This window comes from Triticum aestivum, chromosome 6B (assembly GCF_018294505.1).
Source record: "Triticum aestivum cultivar Chinese Spring chromosome 6B, IWGSC CS RefSeq v2.1, whole genome shotgun sequence".
Taxonomy (NCBI): Eukaryota; Viridiplantae; Streptophyta; class Magnoliopsida; order Poales; family Poaceae; genus Triticum; species Triticum aestivum.
The window spans coordinates 331,064,626-331,087,659 of record NC_057810.1 but is presented as its reverse complement, the minus strand read 5'-3'; the positions used below and the strand labels follow the sequence as shown (position 1 = coordinate 331,087,659).

At 45.1% G+C, this 23,034-nt stretch overlaps 1 protein-coding gene across 2 annotated transcripts; it reads left to right on the top strand.

Annotated features, from left to right (window-relative positions):
* Positions 1-1,683: 1,683 nt before the first annotated feature.
* Positions 1,684-17,570, top strand: LOC123137091 (uncharacterized). Of its 2 annotated transcripts, XM_044556676.1 has the most exons (6): positions 1,684-2,029; positions 2,135-2,526; positions 2,617-4,278; positions 4,541-4,721; positions 4,855-4,903; positions 17,191-17,570. In XM_044556676.1, exons 2-6 carry the CDS (start codon positions 2,210-2,212, stop codon positions 17,241-17,243), a joined length of 2,262 nt encoding a protein of 753 aa, XP_044412611.1. In that variant the 5' UTR covers positions 1,684-2,029; positions 2,135-2,209; the 3' UTR covers positions 17,244-17,570. The 2 variants fall into 2 exon arrangements, with proteins under 2 accessions (XP_044412611.1, XP_044412610.1); XM_044556675.1 differs by having other exon boundaries at positions 2,135-4,278.
* The last annotated feature ends 5,464 nt before the right edge of the window (positions 17,571-23,034 follow it).

Below are 23,034 nucleotides of genomic sequence, written 5' to 3'. Positions count from 1 at the left end.
GAGTACTAAGTCTTGATATTTTGTTTGCCACCTAAGAAGAAAAATGCCACTTCAGGTGATTATGATTCACAATTTTAGTGGTGTTTATTGTTTTGTCGCATGTAATAGTGATATGGTGTCTTGCACAGACCTGCTGAAGTTTGTCTTCTAATAGCTGATACATGCCTTCTATATTACTCACTCCGTCCCAAAATAAGTGTCTCAATCTTAGTACAACACACTTATTTTGGGACGAGGTAGTATATTTTATGCCTTATTTAAGGTTTAATTTCCAATATATTATAGGTACACCTTTGAGTATATGATAGTCCATATAGAGAGTTGCTTCCTTAATCGAAGTAGGTGAAAAAATGTCCAAACCAGGATTATTTCATTCTAGAAAAGGAAAAGGTAAAAGGAAGATGAATGATACCTCTCTCAATACCATGGTTCAGGGCAGATCAACGGTACTATTATGTGTTTGCTGCGTTTGAACCAAACCAATAAATTGGTACAACATCTATTGTTTCCTTTATCTGAACTGAACCAATAGTTTTTTAAATCATAATAATACTTCCTTAGATATGCAGGTTGACGATTCTCAAGTTGATGGGTTTGTGCTACAAACTGAACTAATTCCTTTGTAATATGGAGTTTTTTTTGGGTTGGGGGGGGGGGGGGGGAGTTCGTACTATGGAGTTGGGCACTGAACTTTCGTGCAAATGAGGCACAAGATAGATCACATGTGTGCACAATATTAGAGATGCATGCCTTTTATTTTCATTTACATCTGGGACATATTCAACATACCAAGGCTCACCAAATATTGCCCGGGGCAATACCAGTAAGCAACACACAAATCTAGATGATAGGTCCTGATAGGCAAACAATACGCTTCATGACAAAACTATGAACCAATGGCACAATAGTAATATTAGCATGTTGTTTCTTTCTTCTTTTCCCACAGTGAGCTTGTTCATGCTTCTGGACAATTGGACATGACATATATCTTTACCTTATCCTGGTGTACAAGTCATTCAAGATCATAGTCGCTTTGTACTCAGGTTACATAGTATATGACAATGTGTTTTTTTTTCTGCTGGCATATTCATGCTTTTGGATGCATTGATTTAACCAAAGGAGTCTTGTGTTTTCCAATACCTTTTTTCATCAACGGGATTTAAAAGGATAAAATATTATTAAACATGTGTATATTTTGCACTCGTAATTTTGATGAACAACCAGCAGCAGCCTAGAAACAATGAGAATGACCATCCTTGACTTCGTAAAAAAAGATGCTTAGGTACATTAACAATGTGCATTTTTCTTATTATAGTTTTCCTTAAATTTAATCATAGTATAAGTTCGTTCGAAATATTTTTGACTGCTATTACATGATTATCTTTTCAATGCACGTGAATTTTCATGTGCAGGCTTACTAGTAATTAATAGGTTTTCTTGATATCTGTGTTTTGGTTGAAGGGCTCAACAAACTTGGAGGGAGTATGCATTTGTGGCTTAAGACGGAACATGGCCCACATGGCATACGCAGCAGTGGGCATACCACACTCCATCTCTTTCTCCGCCGTGCCTTCACAATGCCGTGTGCAACCACGAGTGACTATCGAGTAGCCCCACAAGCTCCGGGCCCACCTGTCATGGCCATACCAGGAAGCCAAGCGGAAAACCTCGTGGATAGAGCCATCAAATCCACGCGCGCATTCACGCCCGCATCCGAAACTATTACACTCCGACCCACCCAAAGCAGCACCCCTTTTCCGCCTTCCCATTAAAATCGACGAATTCTTCGCCGTAGAAAGCAGATTCGCGAACGGAAACAGCAGCACCGTTGCGTGTTGTGATATACTAGTACTATAATTCTTGCAAGATATACTAGTACTATAATTCTTGCAACTTGTTGTGGTTTCTTCCCTCTTCGCTTCGATCAAACCGCGATACGAGTTGATATAAACAAGAAAGCCGTGTTAGTGCTGTCCCCAATCGGTGGATTCCAAGTCCGATGGCTCGATCGACATTTTAATTCCGATTTGTGAGTTTGCTCAACACTTTTACCTAGGGTTTCCGATTCCTCGCCTCAAGGAAATTTACAGAATCGTAATCTTTGCCCTTTTCTTTATCTTCCTCTTCGCTTCAGATTTTTGGTGAATTGTCGTGGATTCCGCGGCCGCGGGGGCACAGTGTCAAAGGTGTGACCAGTCGCGAACTCGCGATGCAGTACCACCACCGCAGCCGCCTGCCGCCGCCTCCTCCACCGCCGTTTGGCCGCGGCAGTGGTGCCGTGTACCCCGGCGGTCACAAGCAGCTGTACGCTCCTCAAACTCCTCCTCGGCCCCCGCTTCTTGCGCCGCCGCATCGCAGATACGAGGTGCTCATGGAGGCCGGCCGCCTCGCGGCCGAGTACCTGGTATCCACGGGCGTGCTCCCGCCGTCCTCCCTACAGCGCGGCGGCGGCGACCCGTGGGCTGTTCCTCCTCCTCCACTGCCTCAACCGCGGCAGGAACCCCCCGCATTCTATGACTGGAGGAGGTACGATGATGTATATAGCAATAACCCTGGCACCCGGCCTAGGCGGAACAGTAGCATTACTAGTTGTTGTACTAATAGAGATGATTACAGTAATGGTGGTAGCTACAATGGGAGATGGAAGAGAAAGTATGGGGAGTACAGAATGGGGTATCCAGGTCGTGGAAGGGAGAGGGAGGAGGAGAGAGCAAGGTCGAATTCGAATGGTCGACGCTATGAGGAAGATAAGGACGAGGATGGTGCTCCTGGATTTCAGAGGGATCGGCGGTCCAGTGTGGAGAATGACGAGTCTAGGAGATGTGTGACGGATGAGGTGAAAGAGGCGGCACCTTTCATGGAGAAGGCTGTAGGTCAGTTGGAGATGAAGGATACCGGATTGAATGCTGATGTTAGGAAGAATGCTGATGCTTTGCTGGAGTTGCAGGCTGAGAATGAAGGTGAGATGAAAGAGAATAAAATACTGAGTTCAGAATTAGAGATGGACCCTAACGGTGATGTCAATAACACTTCTATTGTAGTTGTTATGGAGGCAGATGCGAAGCTTTTGCCAGATGGTAAGGTTGTGGGTGAGAAAGCTGAAGATAACAACAAAGTTTTGTGTGACCGTATTGCCTTGAATGATGACATGAAAATTTTGGAAAATGGTTTGCATGTCGACAGGAGGAGTTTGCTTAAACACTATGACTTTGCAAAAGCTCCAACGAAGCCCAGCTCATGCCATGCACATAGAAAGTTAGTAACTGAAACGGTCGATCTAGTTTCTTCTAGAGAAGGTTCTCAGATGGTAGCCGATGAAGCAGCAAATGAGAGATCTTTGACTAACATCCAGCCATATAACAGAGAAGATCAAATCTACCAAGAAAGTACTGTCTCTAAGACAGCTTACAAAGAAATAACAATGGAACCTATGCTTCTCCAAGAAAACAAAACATTAGTTGTTACTGAAAATATGAGAGAATACAAGAACGATGCACAACTCCATGTAGTCCAGGAATACAAGGAAGAACAAGATGTATCTTCTTTGACAATTTCTCAGAAGCATAACTTGATGCAAGAAAACGACTTATCTCCATTGTCGGCTTCTCGCAAGGGTGGCTTGATGCAAGAAACCAACCTATCTACGTTGACAGGAACGCAGGAGGATATCATGATCGAAGATGCCAACCTATCTCCATTACCAGATGCTCACAATGATAGCTTGATTGCAGAAACCAACCTATCTCCAATGGCAGATGCACACAATGATAGCTTGATTGAAGAATCTGATCAATCTCCATCGACAGCTTCTCACGAAGTTACCTTGATGCAAGAAACTGACATAACTCAGTCATTATCTTTACATAAAAATAACTTAAATCTACAATTTAAGAAAGGAGCCCAGATTTGTGATACTGAAATTGTGCCAAAAGAAGTGGGCTTGTTTGAGTTTTCTGATCAGAAGAACATTGTTGGTGCTGATTTGTTTTGTAATGCCGGGGCTGAAACTATCATCCAAATGGAAGAAGAAGAAAAGCTGGATCAATCCAGCTCATTCAGAACACCTAATAATCCTGGCTTTGGCCAACACTCTGCACGAGGATATTCAGTGGAGCCACATAAACAACTGCAAGAAGATTTTGGAGCTAATGTGGGAGACATTGTCGGTGGTACAAATAATTTGTGCCAAGTTTCATTAGACAATAACTCTGTCCAAGTATTTGATATAGAAGATGACATGCCAATTGAAGGTGCTGGCTTTGATTCTTCAAAAGCAAAGTGAGTTGATTGACATGCAGTTAGCTCCTCTATCGGGTTGAATGGAGTTAACCGTTTATGTTTATACCATGTTATAATGATCTAGGAATTACTTGGTAGCTCTTAAGAATAGCATGTCTATTGTTCTCTCATATCTTGCAACATACCAGGTAGCCTATTGAATAGTTCATGAGCAATATCTGTTGCATTAGACCATCCATCCGCTGTTTGTTAAATTTTCTGCATCGTAGGGTTTTGACTTCAAGATATGATGTTCAAACAGGAACGAGATGATATGCTCTAGCATGGATGTCATAATGCACCCTGGCATACATACTGATGATCTTCCTGTAATTGAAGATGGTTACAATCTTGCACTTTCTGATTATCTAGCGGCTGATATACCATGCTACACATCATTGCGACCTGATCTTCAAGCTGGTATATGTACCAATGATTCTGAGGTGAGACTTCCTGGTTCTTTTAGTTACTCGCCACGTGAAGGCCTTGTAGTGACGTTCTCATGAATAATTTGGTTATTATTTAGTCTTTTACCGCACTAGACGATAGCATACTAAATTGTTGTTTCCTCTTCAGGGCATCCCTGTCATGGATGATCCAATATATGGGTCTCTCACTGATATTGGTAATGGATTTTTGTTCCCCTAATTTTTGCTTTAGCTCTTCGCTTTAGGTCTATGTCCTCTTTGTCTGGTTTTCCCATGTCTCAGATACATTTTTTGTTACCAGTTGCATTTGTTTGTTTGTGGTAAAATGTTGCATCAACATTCCGGTACAAGGCTTTCTGGTTACTGTTCTGGTAAAATTGAATTAATGTTCTGGTATGAATAGATAGATATATCCTGTTATATAGACTGTATCCGCACACCATCCTATGCAGCCCAACAGATAAATAATGAAGTGAGTATTTCGAACTCAGCTGTCCATGTGGGAACTTCTCACTGTATCAAGATTCAGGTTAGATTGTCATGGCTGCCCATCAGGCCCAGTAGTTGATCTTTTCCTATCAGTTACAAGTGGGGCCACATTTATGCCTGGTGTTTCAGTGAATAAATGGGAGTAACACAAGTTACTCTCAGGTTAGACACTAGCTTAAATTCTTGTCCTTTATATGGATAAAATTATCTTCTTAGAATAACACTAGATTCAAATACATTAATTGTTCGTAGCTGAACAAACTTATCTACACGTTGTGATGCCCTGGAGTACTTGCTTAAGGTTAGTATCATAGTTGCGGGGAACGATGCAGCGATGCTTGAACTGGGATCATCAACCCAAATCGAGGGCCGGGGTCGTGGGACACCATGAGTCAATGTCCGGGACGCGACCCTGACACTAGGATCACGAATCCCATTCAGCAAGCCCAAAACACTGGATCTCTATCCCAACTCCCCGTCGCCAACAGGAAACGGAAGGATTGATTCATGAAGATATTGAGACTTACCAGGTCCAGGAGTCCATGGTGTCCGCCTTCCACCGGCGTGAACGTGTGCCCGGTGGCTGCAGTCCCGCATCCCGCTGCCGCTGTGCCGGACCTGAAAGTCGGGCTCTGTGCAGCCGACCAGGTAAGCCCCCACGGCGGCATAGTTGCGGAGGTGGCGCCGAAGTGCCGGCATCTCCCTCTGGTATTTGCCCCTGACTTCCCGAGCAGCTGTGAAAACTTCAGCGGGAGATATTTTGATGTTTCACACTTTCCCTGAAAAAGTTAGCGCTAACGTACATAGCGTAGACCAAGCCATGTAATTAGCGACATGCCACCTACATACAATGGAATCAATTGATTGTAACCTTTTTTCACGCATGGTGATTTAGCCATCCTTATGCACCTTTGCATCTCGAAACTCCCTTCATCTCGGGTCACGTTCCTCGACCCATCTTATCGTCCCGGGATCATCGTTCCCAAACTGTTGGGGATGCGTTCCACCTATCAATCGGTCGTGCAAAAGATGTATACCCCGTCGTGCCCTGTTATTGGCCACCCGGTGATCCTCGACCCTCGTTCCCGTCCCTTGACCCAGGAACTTGGCAACTATGGTAAATATTGCTATTTGTATCCAGTGCACCTTGATAATTGCGGGTAAATGTCTGTTCACTGTTTCTTCTGACTGAGCAAGTTTTGAGTACCTGTGCAATGCTCCCACTACAAGAGATGAGATCTCTTGTATCTTTTTGTTGAGATGAGAGGGGGAATACCTACAGAGAGGAGGGCCGGTGGTGTCTTGTGACCTCAGAGTGGTTCCTCTTGTGTCTGGCGGCTCACACTGGGGCAGGGGGAAGAGGGGCTCCTCTTCTAGGTCAGCACCTCTCATGGGCTTGGGCCCAAGAGACAGATCTTGATGGGCTAGGGCCCATACCGGTTCAACACTCCCCCTCAAGATGGGTGGTAGATATCTATCATCCCCATCTTGTCACACGCCAAGTTACAGTCCTTTGTTCCCAGTCCCTTTGTCAAGCAATCTGCAAACTGCTGCCCAGAGCTGACATGAGTAAGGCTGATGATCCCAGCATCAAGTTTCTCTTTAATGAAGAAGCGATCAATTTCCACATGCTTCGTCCTATCATGTTGAACTGGGTTATTAGCAATGGATATAGCTGACTGATTGTCACACCACACCCTTAAGGGTCCCTTCCTCAAGAGTTTCAACTCGCATAGTAGGTGCTTCACCCAGAGCATATCACACAACCCTTGAGATAATGCTCTATATTCAGCTTCTGCTGTTGATCTAGACACAACATTCTGTTTCTTGCTTCTCCATGACACCAAATTTCCTCCCACAAACACACAGTAACCTGAAGTTGATCGTCTATCATCTTGACAGCTAGCCCAATCAGAGTCACTATAGCCATCCACCTCAAGATGTCCACTCTTCGCAAACCACAACCCTTTACCCGGAGTCCCCTTCAAGTATCTCAGGATTCTGTGAACAATATCAAGATGCCCTCTCCTTGGTTCATGCATGTATCTGCTCACCACCCCCACGGCATACGTAATGTCAGGCCTAGTATGACACAAGTACAATAACCTCCCAACCAGCTTCTGATAATCTTCCTTATTCACTAGCTCACCTGATTGTGCTGTTACTTGATGATTTTGTTCAATTGGAGTAGGGGCTGCACGACATCCCATCATGCCCATGTCACTCAAAAGATCCAAGGTGTATTTTCGTTGGCACAAAGATATTCCCTTCTCTGTCCGGGCCACTTCTATGCCAAGGAAGTACTTTAGATTTCCTAAGTCTTTTACCTCAAACTCCTTGCTCAGACACCCCTTCACTCTCTTTATTTCCTCCTCATCATCTGATATCATCAACATACACTGCAACAATGGTGATCTTCTTATTAGTGTGTCTATAAAACACCGTGTGGTCACCATTACATTGGCCATACCCCATATTCCAAACAGCTCGTCTGAACCTATCAAACCATGCCCTCGGCGATTGCTTCAGACCATACAAGGATTTCTTCAGCCTGCATACCTTCCCCGTAGTCTGTTCTGTGCCAAAACCTGGCGGTATCTCCATGTATACCTCTTCTTTCAAGTCACCATGTAAGAAGGCATTCTTGACATCTAACTGGTGCAATTTCCACCCAAAGTTTGCAGCACACGAGACCAATACCCGTACCGTGTTCATCTTTGCAACTGGAGCAAATGTCTCATCATAGTCAATTCCATAAGTTTGACTATATCCTCTGGCAACCAATCTAGCCTTATACCGTTCCACCTTGCCCTCAGGATTCTGCTTCACAGTAAAAATCCACTTACAACTCACTGCTTTCTTTCCTGCCGGCAATGTGGTTAGCACCCATGTCTTGTTTTTTTTCAATGCTTCTAACTCCTCTATCATCGATTCACGCCACTTCGGATCTTGCTTTGCAGCCTTCCAATCCCTAGGGATAGACACAGTTTGCAGAGAGGCAACAAACGCCTTATATGAAGGTGACAAAGCCTTGTAAGACACAAAATTGCCAATATCAAGGTCATCACAAGCATCATCCTTTGGCAGAGCCTTCCTTGCTACCTCACCCTTCCTTGCCGCTTCACGTGTAGGTTTTCGCAACGCAATGGGCAGCTCCACTGTGTCAGATGAGCTTGCCTCACTGCCTTGCTGCTCCCCCTGCACTCTTGCCTCACTGCCTTGCTGCTCCCCCTGCCCTTGTGGTTGCCGCCGAGAGTACACCAGGGTATTCGTCTGCCATCGATCCCGAACAGGAACCTGGAGAGCACCAATCTTAAGTGTATCGACAGTTGGCTCGATATGAGCCCGCACATCATCATCAGTGATGGTACTAACCGGAATTGTACTCACTATTGGTTGAACCTGAGCCTGCACATCATTTTCAGTGTTAATGTCCACAGGATCACCGTGAGTATGAGACACATCCTTCTCCCCCTCTTGACCATCATGCACAGGGTGTAGGTGGTCAAGCTCTGCAAACAACAGACTGAGATCAGTCGGCTCACCATAGAATGGCTCAGACTCCCTGAATGTAACGTCCATACTTACAAACCTGCGTTTTTCAGAGGGACACCAACATTTATACCCCTGCTGACTAGACGAATATCCCAGAAAGACACACTTCACTGCCCGAGGATCAAGCTTGCCAACAGATGGTCGGTGATCACGAACAAAGCAGGTACTGCCAAACAACTTTGGGGGAACAACAAACTTATTATCTCCAATGATCAACTCAGACGGAGATTTCATGCCAAGTATCCTGGAAGGTGTTCGGTTGATCAAGTATGTGGCTGTCATAACTGCATCATCCCACAAGAACTTAGGCACATTCATGGTAAACATCAACGACCGAGCAACCTCAAGAACATGACGTTTCTTCCGTTCGGCCACTCCATTCTGAGGGGGGGTGTCCGGACATGAAGTTTGATGAAGAATCCCATGGTCAGCCATGAAAGCCCCAAAAATGTTGTTCGCATACTCCGTTCCATTGTCCGTCCTGAGCACCTTGACCTGTACCTGAAACTGGTTCTTTACAAGAGCATGGAAGTTCTGAAAACAGCTAAACACCTCATCCTTGTGACGCATCAAGTAAATCCAAGTCATGCGAGAATAGCAGTCAATAAAGGTAGCAAAATACTTCTTCCCATTCATTGACACCACTGGGCTAGTCCATACATCCGAATGAATAAGCATAAAAGGAGATATGCTCCTGAGCCCCTTACTCACATATGAGGCCCGTGTGTGTTTTGCATATTCACAAGCATCACATGTCAGCTTGCCTTTGCCTATTCCACACATAACATCCGGAAATATTCTACTCATCTTATCAAAAGATACATGCCCCATCCTACAATGATGGATCATCGCCTGCTTCTCCTTATCCTCCATGGTCGCAGCACACACCAAGTCCGGCTGCACCTCCTGGTCCATGTACCAGAGCCCCCTACGCCTGGTGCCAGTCCCAACCGTCTGGCTCGTCTGTCGCTCCTGAATCAAGCAACCGAACTTGTCAAGGATCACACGACAGCCATTTGATCAATGAGTGCACTGAAAGAGACCAAATTGACAGGAAAGGCTGGCACATGTAAAACTGACGATAGGGAAATGGTCGGAGTACACTTTACTGTACCAACCCCTATGACTGGTTGTTTTGTGCCATCAGCCGTTTGTATAGTGCCCGTGTGAGAGGGAGGATGCTTAGTGTAAGATTCGAACACACATGAGTTACTAGCAACATGCTTAGATGCTCCAGAGTCAAGAACCCACTCTGGAGCACTCTCATTAGTAGCAAGAGATGCTCTTTCCGGATTACCTTCATCGGTGGAGGCCCAGTGAGCAAAGTCTCCATAGGCAACATCATCTACATCTTTGCCTTTGGACGTCCCAGTGTCTCCTGCAACGGCCATGTGAGCCCTCTGACCCCCTGAGTGTCCTGAGTAGCCACCTCTACCTCTAGAAGCCTGGCTCCATGAGGTCTCTGAGTATCCACCTCTGCCTGTAGCACTTCTACCTCTGCCTGCTCCCCCTCTGTTATATCCCCTGCCTCTGCCACGAGTTGGACATTCTCTCTTCCAGTGACCTACCTCCCCACAGATATGACATTTGGTGGGATCTCCCCACTCCATGCGCTCAGTGACTGCAAATGTCGAAGCTGGCACAACCTTCATGTCTGCATGCTCAAGGGATAGGCGCACCTCCTCTTGAGTCATCGCTGCAATAGCCTCAGGAATGGTAGGCAGACTAGGTTGGTGCAACAGGGAAGCCTTCCTGCCATCAAAGCAACCTTTGAGGCCAGCCAAAAATTTCAGCACACGCCTGCGTGCCATCCACTTATGCCCTGACTCGATTGAAGCCGCATCATAGAGTTCCAAGGGATCACAGTTATCCTGGTCAACCCACAGAGCCTGCAGTTCTGCCACGTATGTCATCACTGACATGCCATCATCTTGACGCAGCAACCTAATCTTGTCCTCAATCTGAGCAATGAGCATGACATTGCCCTTGCCAGAGTATTGAGTGGACAGAATCTTCCATATCTCAGCAGGTGAGGATAGCCCCTCCACAGAGCGTCCAATGGAGGGCACCACGGAGTTCAACAACCACACCATAAGTACAGAGTGGATGACCTTCCACCTCTTGCCCTCTGCACTACTCGTGTCCCTTGGTTCTACAACGGTGCCCAACAAATATCCATCAAGCTCCTTCTGCTCCACAGCCCACAAAGCCCTTCTGGACCAGCTCAAATAATTTGTTGCCCCCTCTAGCTTCATGTCCAGGGGCGACATTTCAAGCTTTTGAGCCACTTCCTGTCGAGGAACGATGGCCCCAGAGTTGGACTCCGCGAGGATCTTTGCGAGCTTCTCCAAAGCCTCGGCAAGACCAGTTGGTTCAGCCATTGTTTGGCGGGATAAGCAGCAACAGCAAAACTCAGCAACACCTCTTCTTCTCTTTCCAACCAGCAGCAGCTCCTCGCAGGAATAAGCTCCAGCACCTCCTCTTCCTTCTCCCCCTCAGCAGCACCAGCAGTAGCAGCAACAGAGTCGGCAGCAGCAAACACGCAGCCTCCAGGACCACAGCGCCCAGCAGCAGCTCCTCTCCTCTCGACCACTCCCCTTTCTACTCTCCGCTCAGCAGCACCACAACGCACGCAGGACGCACGCACTCCTTCTCTCCACTAGTGCTCCTCCTCTGCTCCTCTGCCTGCTGCCGCTCAGCACACGCACGCCAGCAACCACCCCGCCAGCAACCACCCCGAGCAGCTCCTCTTCCTCTGCAGCCGCCCGAGGACGAGGAAGAGCCCGAGCAGGGGCTCTGCCTCCGGTCCAAGAAGCAGCAGCAGCAGCCGCCCGCGCAGCTCTGCCGGGCCGCTCCCCGCGTCTCTCGTGCGTGCAGCTCTCCTCAGCCTCCCGCGCGCGCGCCAGATCCGCCCCCACCTCGCCGGACGTCGCCGCCGTCTCCTTAGGCCCCGCCGTCGCTGGGCTCTGATACCATGTTGAGATGAGAGGGGGAGTACCTACAGAGAGGAGGGCCGGTGGTGTCTTGTGACCTCAGAGTGGTTCCTCTTGTGTCTGGCGGCTCACACTGGGGCAGGGGGAAGAGGGGCTCCTCTTCTAGGTCAGCACCTCTCATGGGCTTGGGCCCAAGAGACAGATCTTGATGGGCTAGGGCCCATACCGGTTCAACACTTTTGTACCTTGCTCAGGATGAAGTCAGACACCGTCTGCCTGGGTTCCAGGCACATTAGCCCTTTTATCACCCAAAGCTATCCTAGACCACCTTCCCCTTCCTAAGCCTACATAGAGAAGGCCAGCTTGACACATGCAAATTTGTTACCCTTGCCCATGTTTGCTTGAGGTAGTCAAAGCATTCCCAGAATATTTTCGAGAAAACGCAAATGGCCTTTGTGTTTCATTGCATTGGAAAGAAAGGGAATTTACATCCTCATAGGAGGCAGATTTACACAGCTGTCAGGGGATCAGTGAACATCCCAGGATGATGGCAAAACGACCCTGAGCCCTTGAGCCCCGGCCTTTGCCCAACATTGGGCCTCGTCCTTGATCCTGTTGACAAGCTCATTGAGCGATGGGCTCACATGGTCAAAAACGCATGCGTTCCTATGCTTCCAGATCATCCACGGCACCAAAAGCGCCACGGATTTCAGCGCCTTGCGGAGCGCTGGCGGTGTGGATTCCTTCGCGCGTAGCCACCAGTCCATGAGCGAGTCGTCGTGCTCGGGCGCCGGCGCCGTCAAGCGCAGCCAAGATAGGACCTCATGCCATGTCTGCCTAGTGAATGGGCACGTGAGCATCAAGTGTCTGATCGTCTCCGGTTCTTGGTCGTGTTAGGAATAAGCAACTTGTATTCCCATGAGGCCATAGGCCGATATATATACATGTACAGGTGTGGAACATATGCAGGAAACCCCTTATACAACGGGATAAATACAAAGGACCTATAAATACAAAGGACCTATTGTAGCCAGTGGATGATCTATATATATATGTGGTGTGTGTAACTACGTTCTAAGTAGTATCTATATGGAGTGTGTGTAGTATGTAGTATATAAGAATATTTGGATAGTATATACACACACTTTTTAGGTAGTACGTATGTACCATATTGTTAGCATACTCTTTTTTACATACAAATGTGTATGTATTTCACAAATATAATAAAAACTATGGGCTCACTTGCAATTTTTCATCTAGATCATTTTGGAGTATCTTAGATATAGCATATGAACATACTAAACATGATAAAATAGTACTCCCTCCGTCCGAAAATACTTGTCGTAGAAATGCATAAAAATGGATGTATCTAGAACTAAAATACATCTAGATACATCCATTCCTCTGACAAGTATTTCCAGACGGAGGGAGTATCTATAATTAGACATGATATATGAGACGTGGTTGTAACTACACACACACCAATTTTATGTACTCCTGGGAATATGTACGCCCGCATTCAGTATACACATCGTAACAGACTCATTATACCTCTTTATTATTTTTAGTATGACCTCATTAAGGGGCTGCTTGGTTGCCACCCTGACGCGAACTAGGCTGGCCGGACACCTACCTGGTAGCCGCCTGAGAGTTGTTTGGTTGGAGACCTGAAAGCTTCCACTGCTAACCTGACCTGACAACCCCCAATCATAGTTAGCCTGGCTCGTAGTATGTGCAATGCAGTTAACCTGGCTCAGGCCTCTGAATTCTTGCGCCTGGCCGCTGCCTGAGCGCTAATCACTTCTGCAACGAAGGCACCCACGGGAGTCTATTTTTTTTAAATAGCAAAGCATCTTGTACCTAAGCACTTGGCAGGCCAGGCTGCCAACGAAATAACACCTCTCAAACCTGCCTGGCCAGGCAAAAATCACAAGATTCTCCGGCTACTGTCAGGCACACAATTTTCTCAGCAATGACTCCTAGTGTGGCAACCAAACAGCCCCTAAATTAAAAAAAACTGTAAAACTGACTTTGAGGTATCTAGTCATTATATTGATGAAGTATAGACTAATTTTCTGTACTCTTGGGAGTATGTAATCCCACATTCAAAATATACCTCATAAACAAATTTATTATACCTCGATCTAAGTTTCACAAAAAAATCAACGAAGCCCTTAGTTTAGGGCATCTCCAACACCGTGCATCAAAACGCCGCTAAACGTCTGAACAGAGCGGTCCGGACACTTTTTGCCATCCACTGTCGTGCCCACAAACCGGAGGCAAACCTGTAGGAGGTTTGTGGCCATCCGGACATCCACTATGTATGTGTCCTACTAAGCGGTTTGGTCCCACCCAAAACCTTCGCCGCGTGTTCCGCTCTAGAAGCCTCGCGGTGCATTCACCGCCGCTCAGAGGAGACGTACCTGGCAGTCACCTACTTGCGTTGATGCCGGTCAGACCGACATGACCGAACGGCTGTTCGGAGCCGCTTCAATGCGAACTTGGCGAGCGAGAAGCCTACTCTGGCCGCTGCGCTTGCATGGAAGTGGCGCCGGTCCGTGTGGCCCAACTATTTAAGCAGTCCACTCTCGTTGGCAAACCCCATCTCCACTCCAGACATCCTCTCCCCTCACCTTTCCTCCGCGCACCACAGAGATGGGCAAGTCCGACAACGGATCCGGCTGGTTCTTGGCGCCTGGTAGGTGGATCTCCGGGGTCGTCCAGATCATGGCGCCACCGCCAACGGTCTCCGGGCCCGTCGACGTCCACCACTTCGCCGACGCCCACAGTCAAGGAGGTGGTGATCTCCAAAGATGACGAGGGGTAGCAGCAGCCACAACTCCTCGCCTAAGGCCGCGCTAATGTATGTGGAGTATGCGCGGCAGCTCTAGCTGCTGCTTGAGCGGCTGCTCTTCGACCATGGTCCAGCGCCACAGTTTGCCGTTGTGACTCATCCGCATCAAGGAGCCGACGTCCCTGCCGCATGACCGCGTCAAGACGGAGCCAGGGCCCATGTTGAGCAGCTACTACGGGCACCTTGTCCAGCCAGCGTCCTCGCAGCGCCGTTTCGGGCGCGGCAAGCAGGTAGTGCCGCCATCCCTGCCCCGGTGGTGCGCGACCTCCTTGAAGGAGGAGGCGCCCTCCCTGGCGACCGCAAATGCGCGTGGCCGTCTCCTTCACTACCTCGGCTGTGGCGGCGGCGCCTGGTCTCAAGCACGAGGGCGGAGGCCGACAAGGCGGCAACTAAGGAGCACCGGGAGCGGCACGTAGTTCGGCCTTCGCGAAGTCGGACGTGGCGTTGGATTGGGTGCGCACCGACCCAGACCTCGCCTTGGCCGGGGCCGAGGACGCGCAGACATCCTCCCACTGCCAGTGCCGGACTAAAGACCAGCCCTACAAGATCAGGCTGTCCGAGTTTGAGCTCGCCACCTGTGCCCTCGCCGGCAAGGGAAAGGGCCAGTCTGCACCTGACCCTCGCTGCCAGCCGGACGCGGCCCATCGTTTGCGCGAGACGGCAACCGACGAGGGCTGCCATGACTCCTGGGAGGCCGTCTGCTGCTGGAAGGACGATGACAGACCGGATGGCGTGGATGTGCAGGCTGTCTCAGAGGCCATGCCTACGTGAGCACTCTCCGGTGCCTCGCGTAGTTTAGTTTAGTTTTTTTTAAATAGTTGAACTTGTTAAATAGCACCCGATTTGCATGTAATGCATGAAGCTTGCTTAAATTCTGTCCGGTTTGCATGAATTTTGTCCGTTTGTGAAATATCCTGGTGCATAGGGTTGGATGGCCGCCCCCGCTGTCCACGGACATATCCGGACGTGTCCGCAAACATTTGGTGTGTCCGATTTGACACACGGCGTTGGAGTTGCCCTTATGCAGTATATAGCATTTTTTACGTACAAAAATGCGGTTTAGGTGTAAATAATATAAATATGTGGTATCAACTGTAGTTTGTCATGAAACTCACTTTGGGAGTGGTAATTATAAAAAATGATGGAGGTATAATCAATTAATCTATGTGGTCTATAAGGAGCGGGAGTATATATCGGAGTCACTGATCCATTTCCTATGCAACTCAGTGACGTATAGTTGCACACTAGTTTTTCTTTTTTAGTTTTTGTTCCACACTAGTTTTAGTATACTAGGGAAGTCCTCCATGTTCCTAAATTATGTTTTGACTGGCTTTGCCGATACTCTTAAGTTGAATGTACAAATATAATCAGAGACTCGCAATTACCCATCTAGTTATTTATAGCGATTAAGCGCACACTTTAGTGTGGTTGCATATACTTCAAGACATGATAAATCCTTTGCAAATACTTCCTATTCACGTGTTTAGAAAAATTATCAATGCTGATGTGTTGTTTGTGAGAAGAAGTTAGTGAAGTAAGAAAGAAAATGTGTTTTTGTAGTACATCTTAAAAAACTCAAATCACTGACTATAAAGTGGCAATTTCTCTATATGTGAAGTTCAAAGAACTGAATCTTTTTCTTTGCTCTGTATCACCCACATCATATAATTAAGAGTAAATTTTGGTGTGGATGATGTATTTTGTTACAAAGGACCAGATGTAGAAACAAAAACCGGCACATTGCACCAGGTTGACTGCCAAAGTCTTGATCAGAATTTGGTTCAATCTGTCGCTTTGTATAACTTCTTATTGCTAATTGTGGTGCAATGTGATGATATTTTTAAATCTGATTCAAACTCTTTTTGTGAATACATGCATGCTCCACAATTGAATTTATTCAGTAATCGAACATAGCCATCTCTTAATTCTGCCTTGTCACTCAGCAAATTAGAGCGTGCACCTTTCATCTTATTTACAGGTACCCCCTTTGTCTGAAAATACTTGTCATCAAAATGAACAAAAAGGAATGTATCTAGAACTAAAATACATCTAGATACATCCCCTTTTATTCATTTTGATGACAAGTATTTCCGGACGGAGGGAGTATGTGAAAAGGATTGGCACATTTGCGTTGGAATCTATAGGCCAATCTTCTTAGGTTAAGGACTATAGTGAATATCATAAAAGCATCGTGGGTGCTAGTGAAATGAATGGCAAACTCATGCATGATATTCAATACCTTTGACAATTAAAAATTCAGGATTAGTTGGAAAGTACTCACGTTGGTAATACCTATTCAATGGCTAGGTAATGTGAAAATTGCTGCATGCTTGATTCATACTACACCCCGCCCACTTTAGGTATCATTTTAAGTAGGTGGTTTTTGTTTTCAAATACTTCCATTTTGGTGAATTCTTATGTCAGCTGCCCCACTAAATGCTATCAAAATGACATAAACTATAACATTTGCTCATTTCTTGCTCCATATGAGCTAAAATGACATATTTTTGGATTAGAGGTGGTAACAGCCATGACCATGAACATATTTTGCATGTTATTGTTAACATTGTATACTTGTAAAAGTTTGTTGGTAACAATGTGGGTCAATTTTCCCGTGGAGTTGAAGATTTGTTTCCCGCTTTGATTCTTTTAGGTTTCATGGATGTTTGGAGCCAGCCAGCTGAGGACTTCGAGAAATTCTTCTAATACGCTGCCAAAACCGGAAATTGTTCAAAAGCGTGACAAAAATAACATGTGTAGCATAGCGTAGGGAAGAATAAGCAGATTGCCCCTCCTGTCAAAGAAAAGGCAATCATACTGTAGCAATAGAGAAATTCTAATGTCGATACCAGTTTGATGGAGCAAGTCTCTGATTCAAAGTTAATTTTATGTGTAGTTCGATATTGTAGGATATGTAGATTCTTTTTGCTGTTTTATTCTGGAAATAGTAGCGGAACCAGCCTGCATATATTGGATGAATGAACATAACATTGTTTTGCGAACACGATCTTTGTGAAAACCTAAAATCTTTAATCGGGCAATAGCAATGCTTGTGCTTTGTTTTCTTTTTGAAGGCGTTGCTTTTGGAGAACCTCATTTGTAGTGTGGGTGCTTCTTTTGATAGAGGCAAAGGTGTCCCGTCTTTCGATGAGATGGTGGCTATCGTTTTGGAGGAAGTCGACTTTAACGATCCGACTACGAACGTGTGAAGACGTCGCGCCTTAGCAATCGCTAAACCAACTCCGAGAGGTTATTGACAACGCCGGAGCATGATCAACCTGACCACGAAGGTCTGTTTCCTGCAGGCAAACGAAGAACAAGCAAGAAACTAAGATTGCAATCTGGATATTGCGAATATAAGAGGAAAACTTTATTGATTAAGGTGGGGTTCTATGACGCCTTTGTCTAGTCGTTGAACACAAACGAAGTACGCGAAGTTGCAGCTATGGCGAACTTTAATCTAAACAAAACCCAAAGTCTAAACGGTGCCCTAAGGGCTGTATATATAGAGGAAGAGGGGGTGAATTTCGTGGCCCTTGGTGGAGGGGTCCGAAACTAACCCTATCTCTTGTTTCCCCACATATACGGACTCTAAAAATAGCCTATACTTATGTATTTCAAAATTACATGGGCCTGGCCCAATAATAAGGTGACGCAGCACCTAGAATAGCCTCTGGACGAAATTTATGAAGTGGCATCTTGTATATTTCGTCCAAGACTTCATGCACTCATTATGGTGGCTTCAAAGTCCCGAAATCATTACTTTTAACTCCGTTTTTGTTCCCCTTGCGCATGCCATCATCTCCATGTTTGTTCTTGCTCCAATGTTCATCCTTCTTCAAGCTAGCCCCTTCATTTGTAAACAAAACAAATGTATCCAATTTAGGCAGCATCATATTCTCATGAACATTAGAATCATTACCAAGAAACGAAAGTACCTGATAATTTAATTGGCGTGCGCGAGCTCTAGTAATTGGTCCAGTATATGTAACAGTAGGGGTTGTGGATGTAACAATGGTATTGATGCCCTCATCATCTTTGCTGGTGAGTGCTGCTACTGCGGGTGATCGATCACTGTGGCGGGTCCTTTTTCACATTTCTTTTATCCTTTCATTTTCTTTTCTGGCTGTGTGCATCCTGAACGTCTTTAAGCATCTTGTTGCAGAGGCTGGGCGTAATTGATATCTACTTAATATTTTTTTAAACCTTCTTTTATTAGATGATGATTGGATCAGCGTAGTACTTTATTGGGGCCAACATGTATGAGCCGGCTGGGTGATTGTGATTCAAATGGACCGTAATGAGGACCTTTTTGACTTTACATGATCTCTCTCTCCCCCTCCCTCAAAGAAACGAAACAAAAACAAAGCGCTGACAAACTTAGGGCATCTACAGCCAGACTGAACAAATTTAACCCATCAAACAAACTTAGGGCATCTACAGCCGGACTGAACAAATTTCGCCCATCAGACGTTCATGGAGCGAGCCCCTCAAACGTATTTAGCCCATCAAACGTTCGTGGAGCGAGCCCCTCAAACGCACCCCCGATTAGCGTTCGGGCGTGTCTGTTTTGACTTTCTATTTTGCTCGTCCATGCAGCCATATCCCTCTTTTTTTTCCTTATACGACCGGTCACATGCATGTGATTGGTGGAGGAGAGAGAGAGAGAAAAAAGAAATTATAAAGAAAGAAAAAATATGCTTTGTGGTGGGCCTAATCCTATGTGGCGGACGCATGACCACTCACGAGACACGTCTGGGCACTCATACTCATCTCATATATGAGATGAATATGAGGAGTGCCAGATAGCCCGGGCATTTAAGAAGACTATGTGGGGTCCGATAGGATCAACTTTTTTGCTTCTCTCTCGTCCTGCGTCCGCCCGTTCATTTTGAGTCCAGCTATAGATGCTCTTATTGCCAACCTCAGAAATAAGTCCGGCATGTTTGGAACTCTTTGTGTCAAACGGTGCCATCCGACCAGTCAAACACATAGCATGTGGTGTAGACTACAGCTAGGCTATGGACCACAAGCTAAAAGAGGAAATATTTTTTTGAATGCTGGCAGGAGAGTTGTCAAATCCATTGATCAGAAAGAGGTATTACAAATAACACCCTAATACATCTATAACATATCTATAATTTTGATTGTTTCATGCTATTATATTGTTAATCTTGGATACTTTATAAGCTTTATTATGCAATTTTATATCATTTTTGAGAACTAACCTATTAACCCAGTGTAGTGTCAGTTGCTATTTTTTGCTTGTTCTTAGTTTTTTTAGAAAATTATTACCAAAAATTAGTACCAAACTGATGAGGACATGACTACCTTGGATACAACCAAAAATATTGCATACATGTATATTCGTGAGGTGATTTCTAATGCAAACTATGCAATACTTTATTTATGTCATCCAGGACAAAAATACTTTATAGACTTTTGTGCCATGTCTAATTGCAGGTGTATGGAGCATTTGTATAAGGGAAAAAGAGAAGTTTAGGTGCTGTTCAAAAAGTCCTCTCACGTCACTTTTGGGTCAAGAGAAGATAGAGTCCAAGTCTCTTACATTCTGAATTCAGATTCGGACTGCACAGACATACCTGACTCAAAACGCCAAGAACTCTTTCATACGGGCTCCGAATTTGATGATTCTTTTTTCGTTGGAAAGTAGATTTCGTGCACTTTCCAATCCAAGTGGATTCACCTTCAAATTCATCCGGAGCATTGAGATATCGACGAAACAATCTGACGCTGCAACAGAATCCGAATCAAACTACAAGTACAAAGGTGTTGCATCACCTCCACTTGGGCCCATGGGCCTTGTACGGCCTAGGGTTAGTTTTAGGCTGCCTTGGGACGTCCTTCCACCTTCTTGGCCGCCACCCCTTGCTCCTATATAAGTAGATCCATCTAGTAGCTTTTTTCTTGGGATTTGTTTAGTTAAAAGTTAGCCATTGCAACTTCGTGTACTTCGTTTGTGTCCAACGACCAGACCAAGACCGCTTTCGGACCCCCACCTTTATTAATACTTTATCTATATTCGCAATATTCAGATTGCATTACCATATTCTTGCTTCTTGTTCGATTGTTTGCAGAAATAAACCTCCGTGGTCAGGCTGATCATGTTTCCATCATCGTCAGTAACCTCGGGAGATTGGTTTAGCGATTGCTAAGGCGCAACGTCGTGCATGTTTGTAGTCGGATCATCAAAGTCGTCTCCACCAAATCGACAGTTATCATCTCATCGAAAGATCTGGACACCCTCGCCTCTATAAAGTGGTATCAATTTTCAGGTTGCTCGGTGAGAATTTCCAGTTATACCTAGATTAGTTTTATTTTCTTACCTATTGTCTAAGAAAAAGCCACAAAAAGTTAGGTCTATTCATCCTTTGTGCAAGCCAGACTGAGCCTTTGCAATTTTCTTTTCATTGCCTGCATAGTTGAATTATCAGTTGCATCATCGTGTCGAGTTGCTGGTCTTAGTGTATAGTTCGTTTAGAGTTTCGAGTTATGTTCACATTAGTCACGCCGCCGCCGCATCGTTATCCCTTCCGCTGTCCACCATCACATCCATCAATTTCCACCACGTGCTACCCACCGTTCATTGTCATAATCATAGTTGAGGCCGTTCACATCTTCGCTTGATCCAATCTGCATCTTATCTAGTTTGTTTTGGAAAGAGGGAGAGAGAGAAAAAGAAGTTAAAAAAGTCAGAGAAAAAAGGAAAGAAAGAAAAAGGGAAAAAGTGTGAAAAAAAGAAAAAAATAACAAAATTCGGATCTATCTAGAGTCAATCTCGCAGCTGAATGCGGATTGGAATCTGTTTTGTGCATTGTTCAGTAAAACAAACAAATCTTCCTCATACGAAGTCTGTTTTGGCTCCGTGAGTACTTAAATTAAAGCTAGCGACGAGCCGCATCTAAATACTTGCAGAATCTAATTCAATATTTAACACCTCAAAATCGGCTTCTAAATATGTCTTTTTTTCCTCCGAAGTTTGCGAACACAACTTGTTCCAGTTTTCAGGCCAGTTTTGGAATTGTTTTGACTGCTCATATCAACTCGGAATTGAGTGATTCTTTTTGCGTTTGAAAGCTTGATTCAGTGCCATTCTTGAGAAAAATATCATAAAATTGGCACAAACTTTACCAGAGGGAAGTTCGAGAGAGAGAGTTGTTGGTATATCCTGCTTGGCAGTTGCTTCTCATCATTATCTTTAGTGCCATCGTGATCTTCATTTATATCTTGTTGTTTAGAGCGACTTCATATCCTTTATTGATGCTAGTTATGTTACGCCATGACCTCATTAGTGTTCTAGGCTCGGTCTCTAGTCTGGTCTAGCCTAGGACCAGCACAGTACCGTTGTTGAGCGTTTATTCAACATTGCATCTTTGAGTTGATTATTGCTAATCTTTTTCTACCAAATATTTAAGCCTTCCAAGCTCCACATATTTCTACACCATGTATACTATGTTCCCCTGGCAATCGCTTTACCCAATCTTTGGAGTTATTCGACACCGCTGGTTGCCGGTCGCCACCTGCTGCACGGTAAGAACTAGTAAGACATTGATATTTGCTTACTGTGAGCGCTTTACCACCACATCCTAGTAGTTTGTAGGAACATTATTCGTGAATTTTGTTTCTTGTTTCTACTAATCATAACAAGTTCCGGAGATAGAAGTTCTTGTACGAAGGATACATCTTCACCATCACGAGAGGTGGGACAACACACACAAGCACATGGCTAGGTTATCTCTTTACGTCATTTGAGGATAGATTTAATCCTGCTATTTATCTAGCTTGGGAGCTTGAAGTAGAACAAGTTTTTAGTCACCATGATTTTTCTGAACTTGAGAGAGTACGAGCTGCCACCGGAGCATTTAATGGTTTTGCTTCTGTTTGGTGGAGTGTACATTGTAAGAAACACATTGATAACCAACCCACAACTTGGAAAGATTTGTAATCTGTAATGAGACAACAATTTTTTCCTCTTTACTATCGTCGTGAATTGCTTCACAAATTGGAACAATTAAAACAAGGCAATAACACTGTTCATGCTTACTACCAAGAGTTCAAATCTTATATGCATACTATTCTAGTTCATGCTCACCACCATCGGTTGGTTCCTCCATCGTTGCAACTACTAGAGCAGCCACACCTAAGATTGAGAGTGCGACATCATCTCAAGAGTATGGTACATTGTCATCGTCCTTACCTACATCGGCTACGTCTTTGCGATAAGGTAACAATAAAGGTATTGATGATATAACTTCACATGAGAATGATGCATGCCTAGTTAACTTGAATACATCATGCGTTGAGTTACCTGTTGATTTGAGCACACCACCTATTTTAGAGAATCGTGCTACTGTCATGAATGCATCATGTGATCAAACAACTAAAATACCAACAATTCTGAGTGCACCCATTGAATTAACTATTTATGCAAAAGAACTAATGTTTAATCATTTTGATATGACCTCTAATCTTGGTG

Excerpts from the sequence above, each read along its gene's own strand:
- LOC123137091 (XM_044556675.1), top strand. The coding sequence starts at position 2,210 with ATGCAGTACCACCACCGCAGCCGCCTGCCGCCGCCTCCTCCACCGCCG. Across the intron at positions 4,279-4,540 it reads TTTGATTCTTCAAAAGCAAA|GAACGAGATGATATGCTCTA; the intron begins GTGAGTTGATTG and ends ATGTTCAAACAG. Across the intron at positions 4,904-17,190 it reads TGGGTCTCTCACTGATATTG|GTTTCATGGATGTTTGGAGC; the intron begins GTAATGGATTTT and ends TGATTCTTTTAG.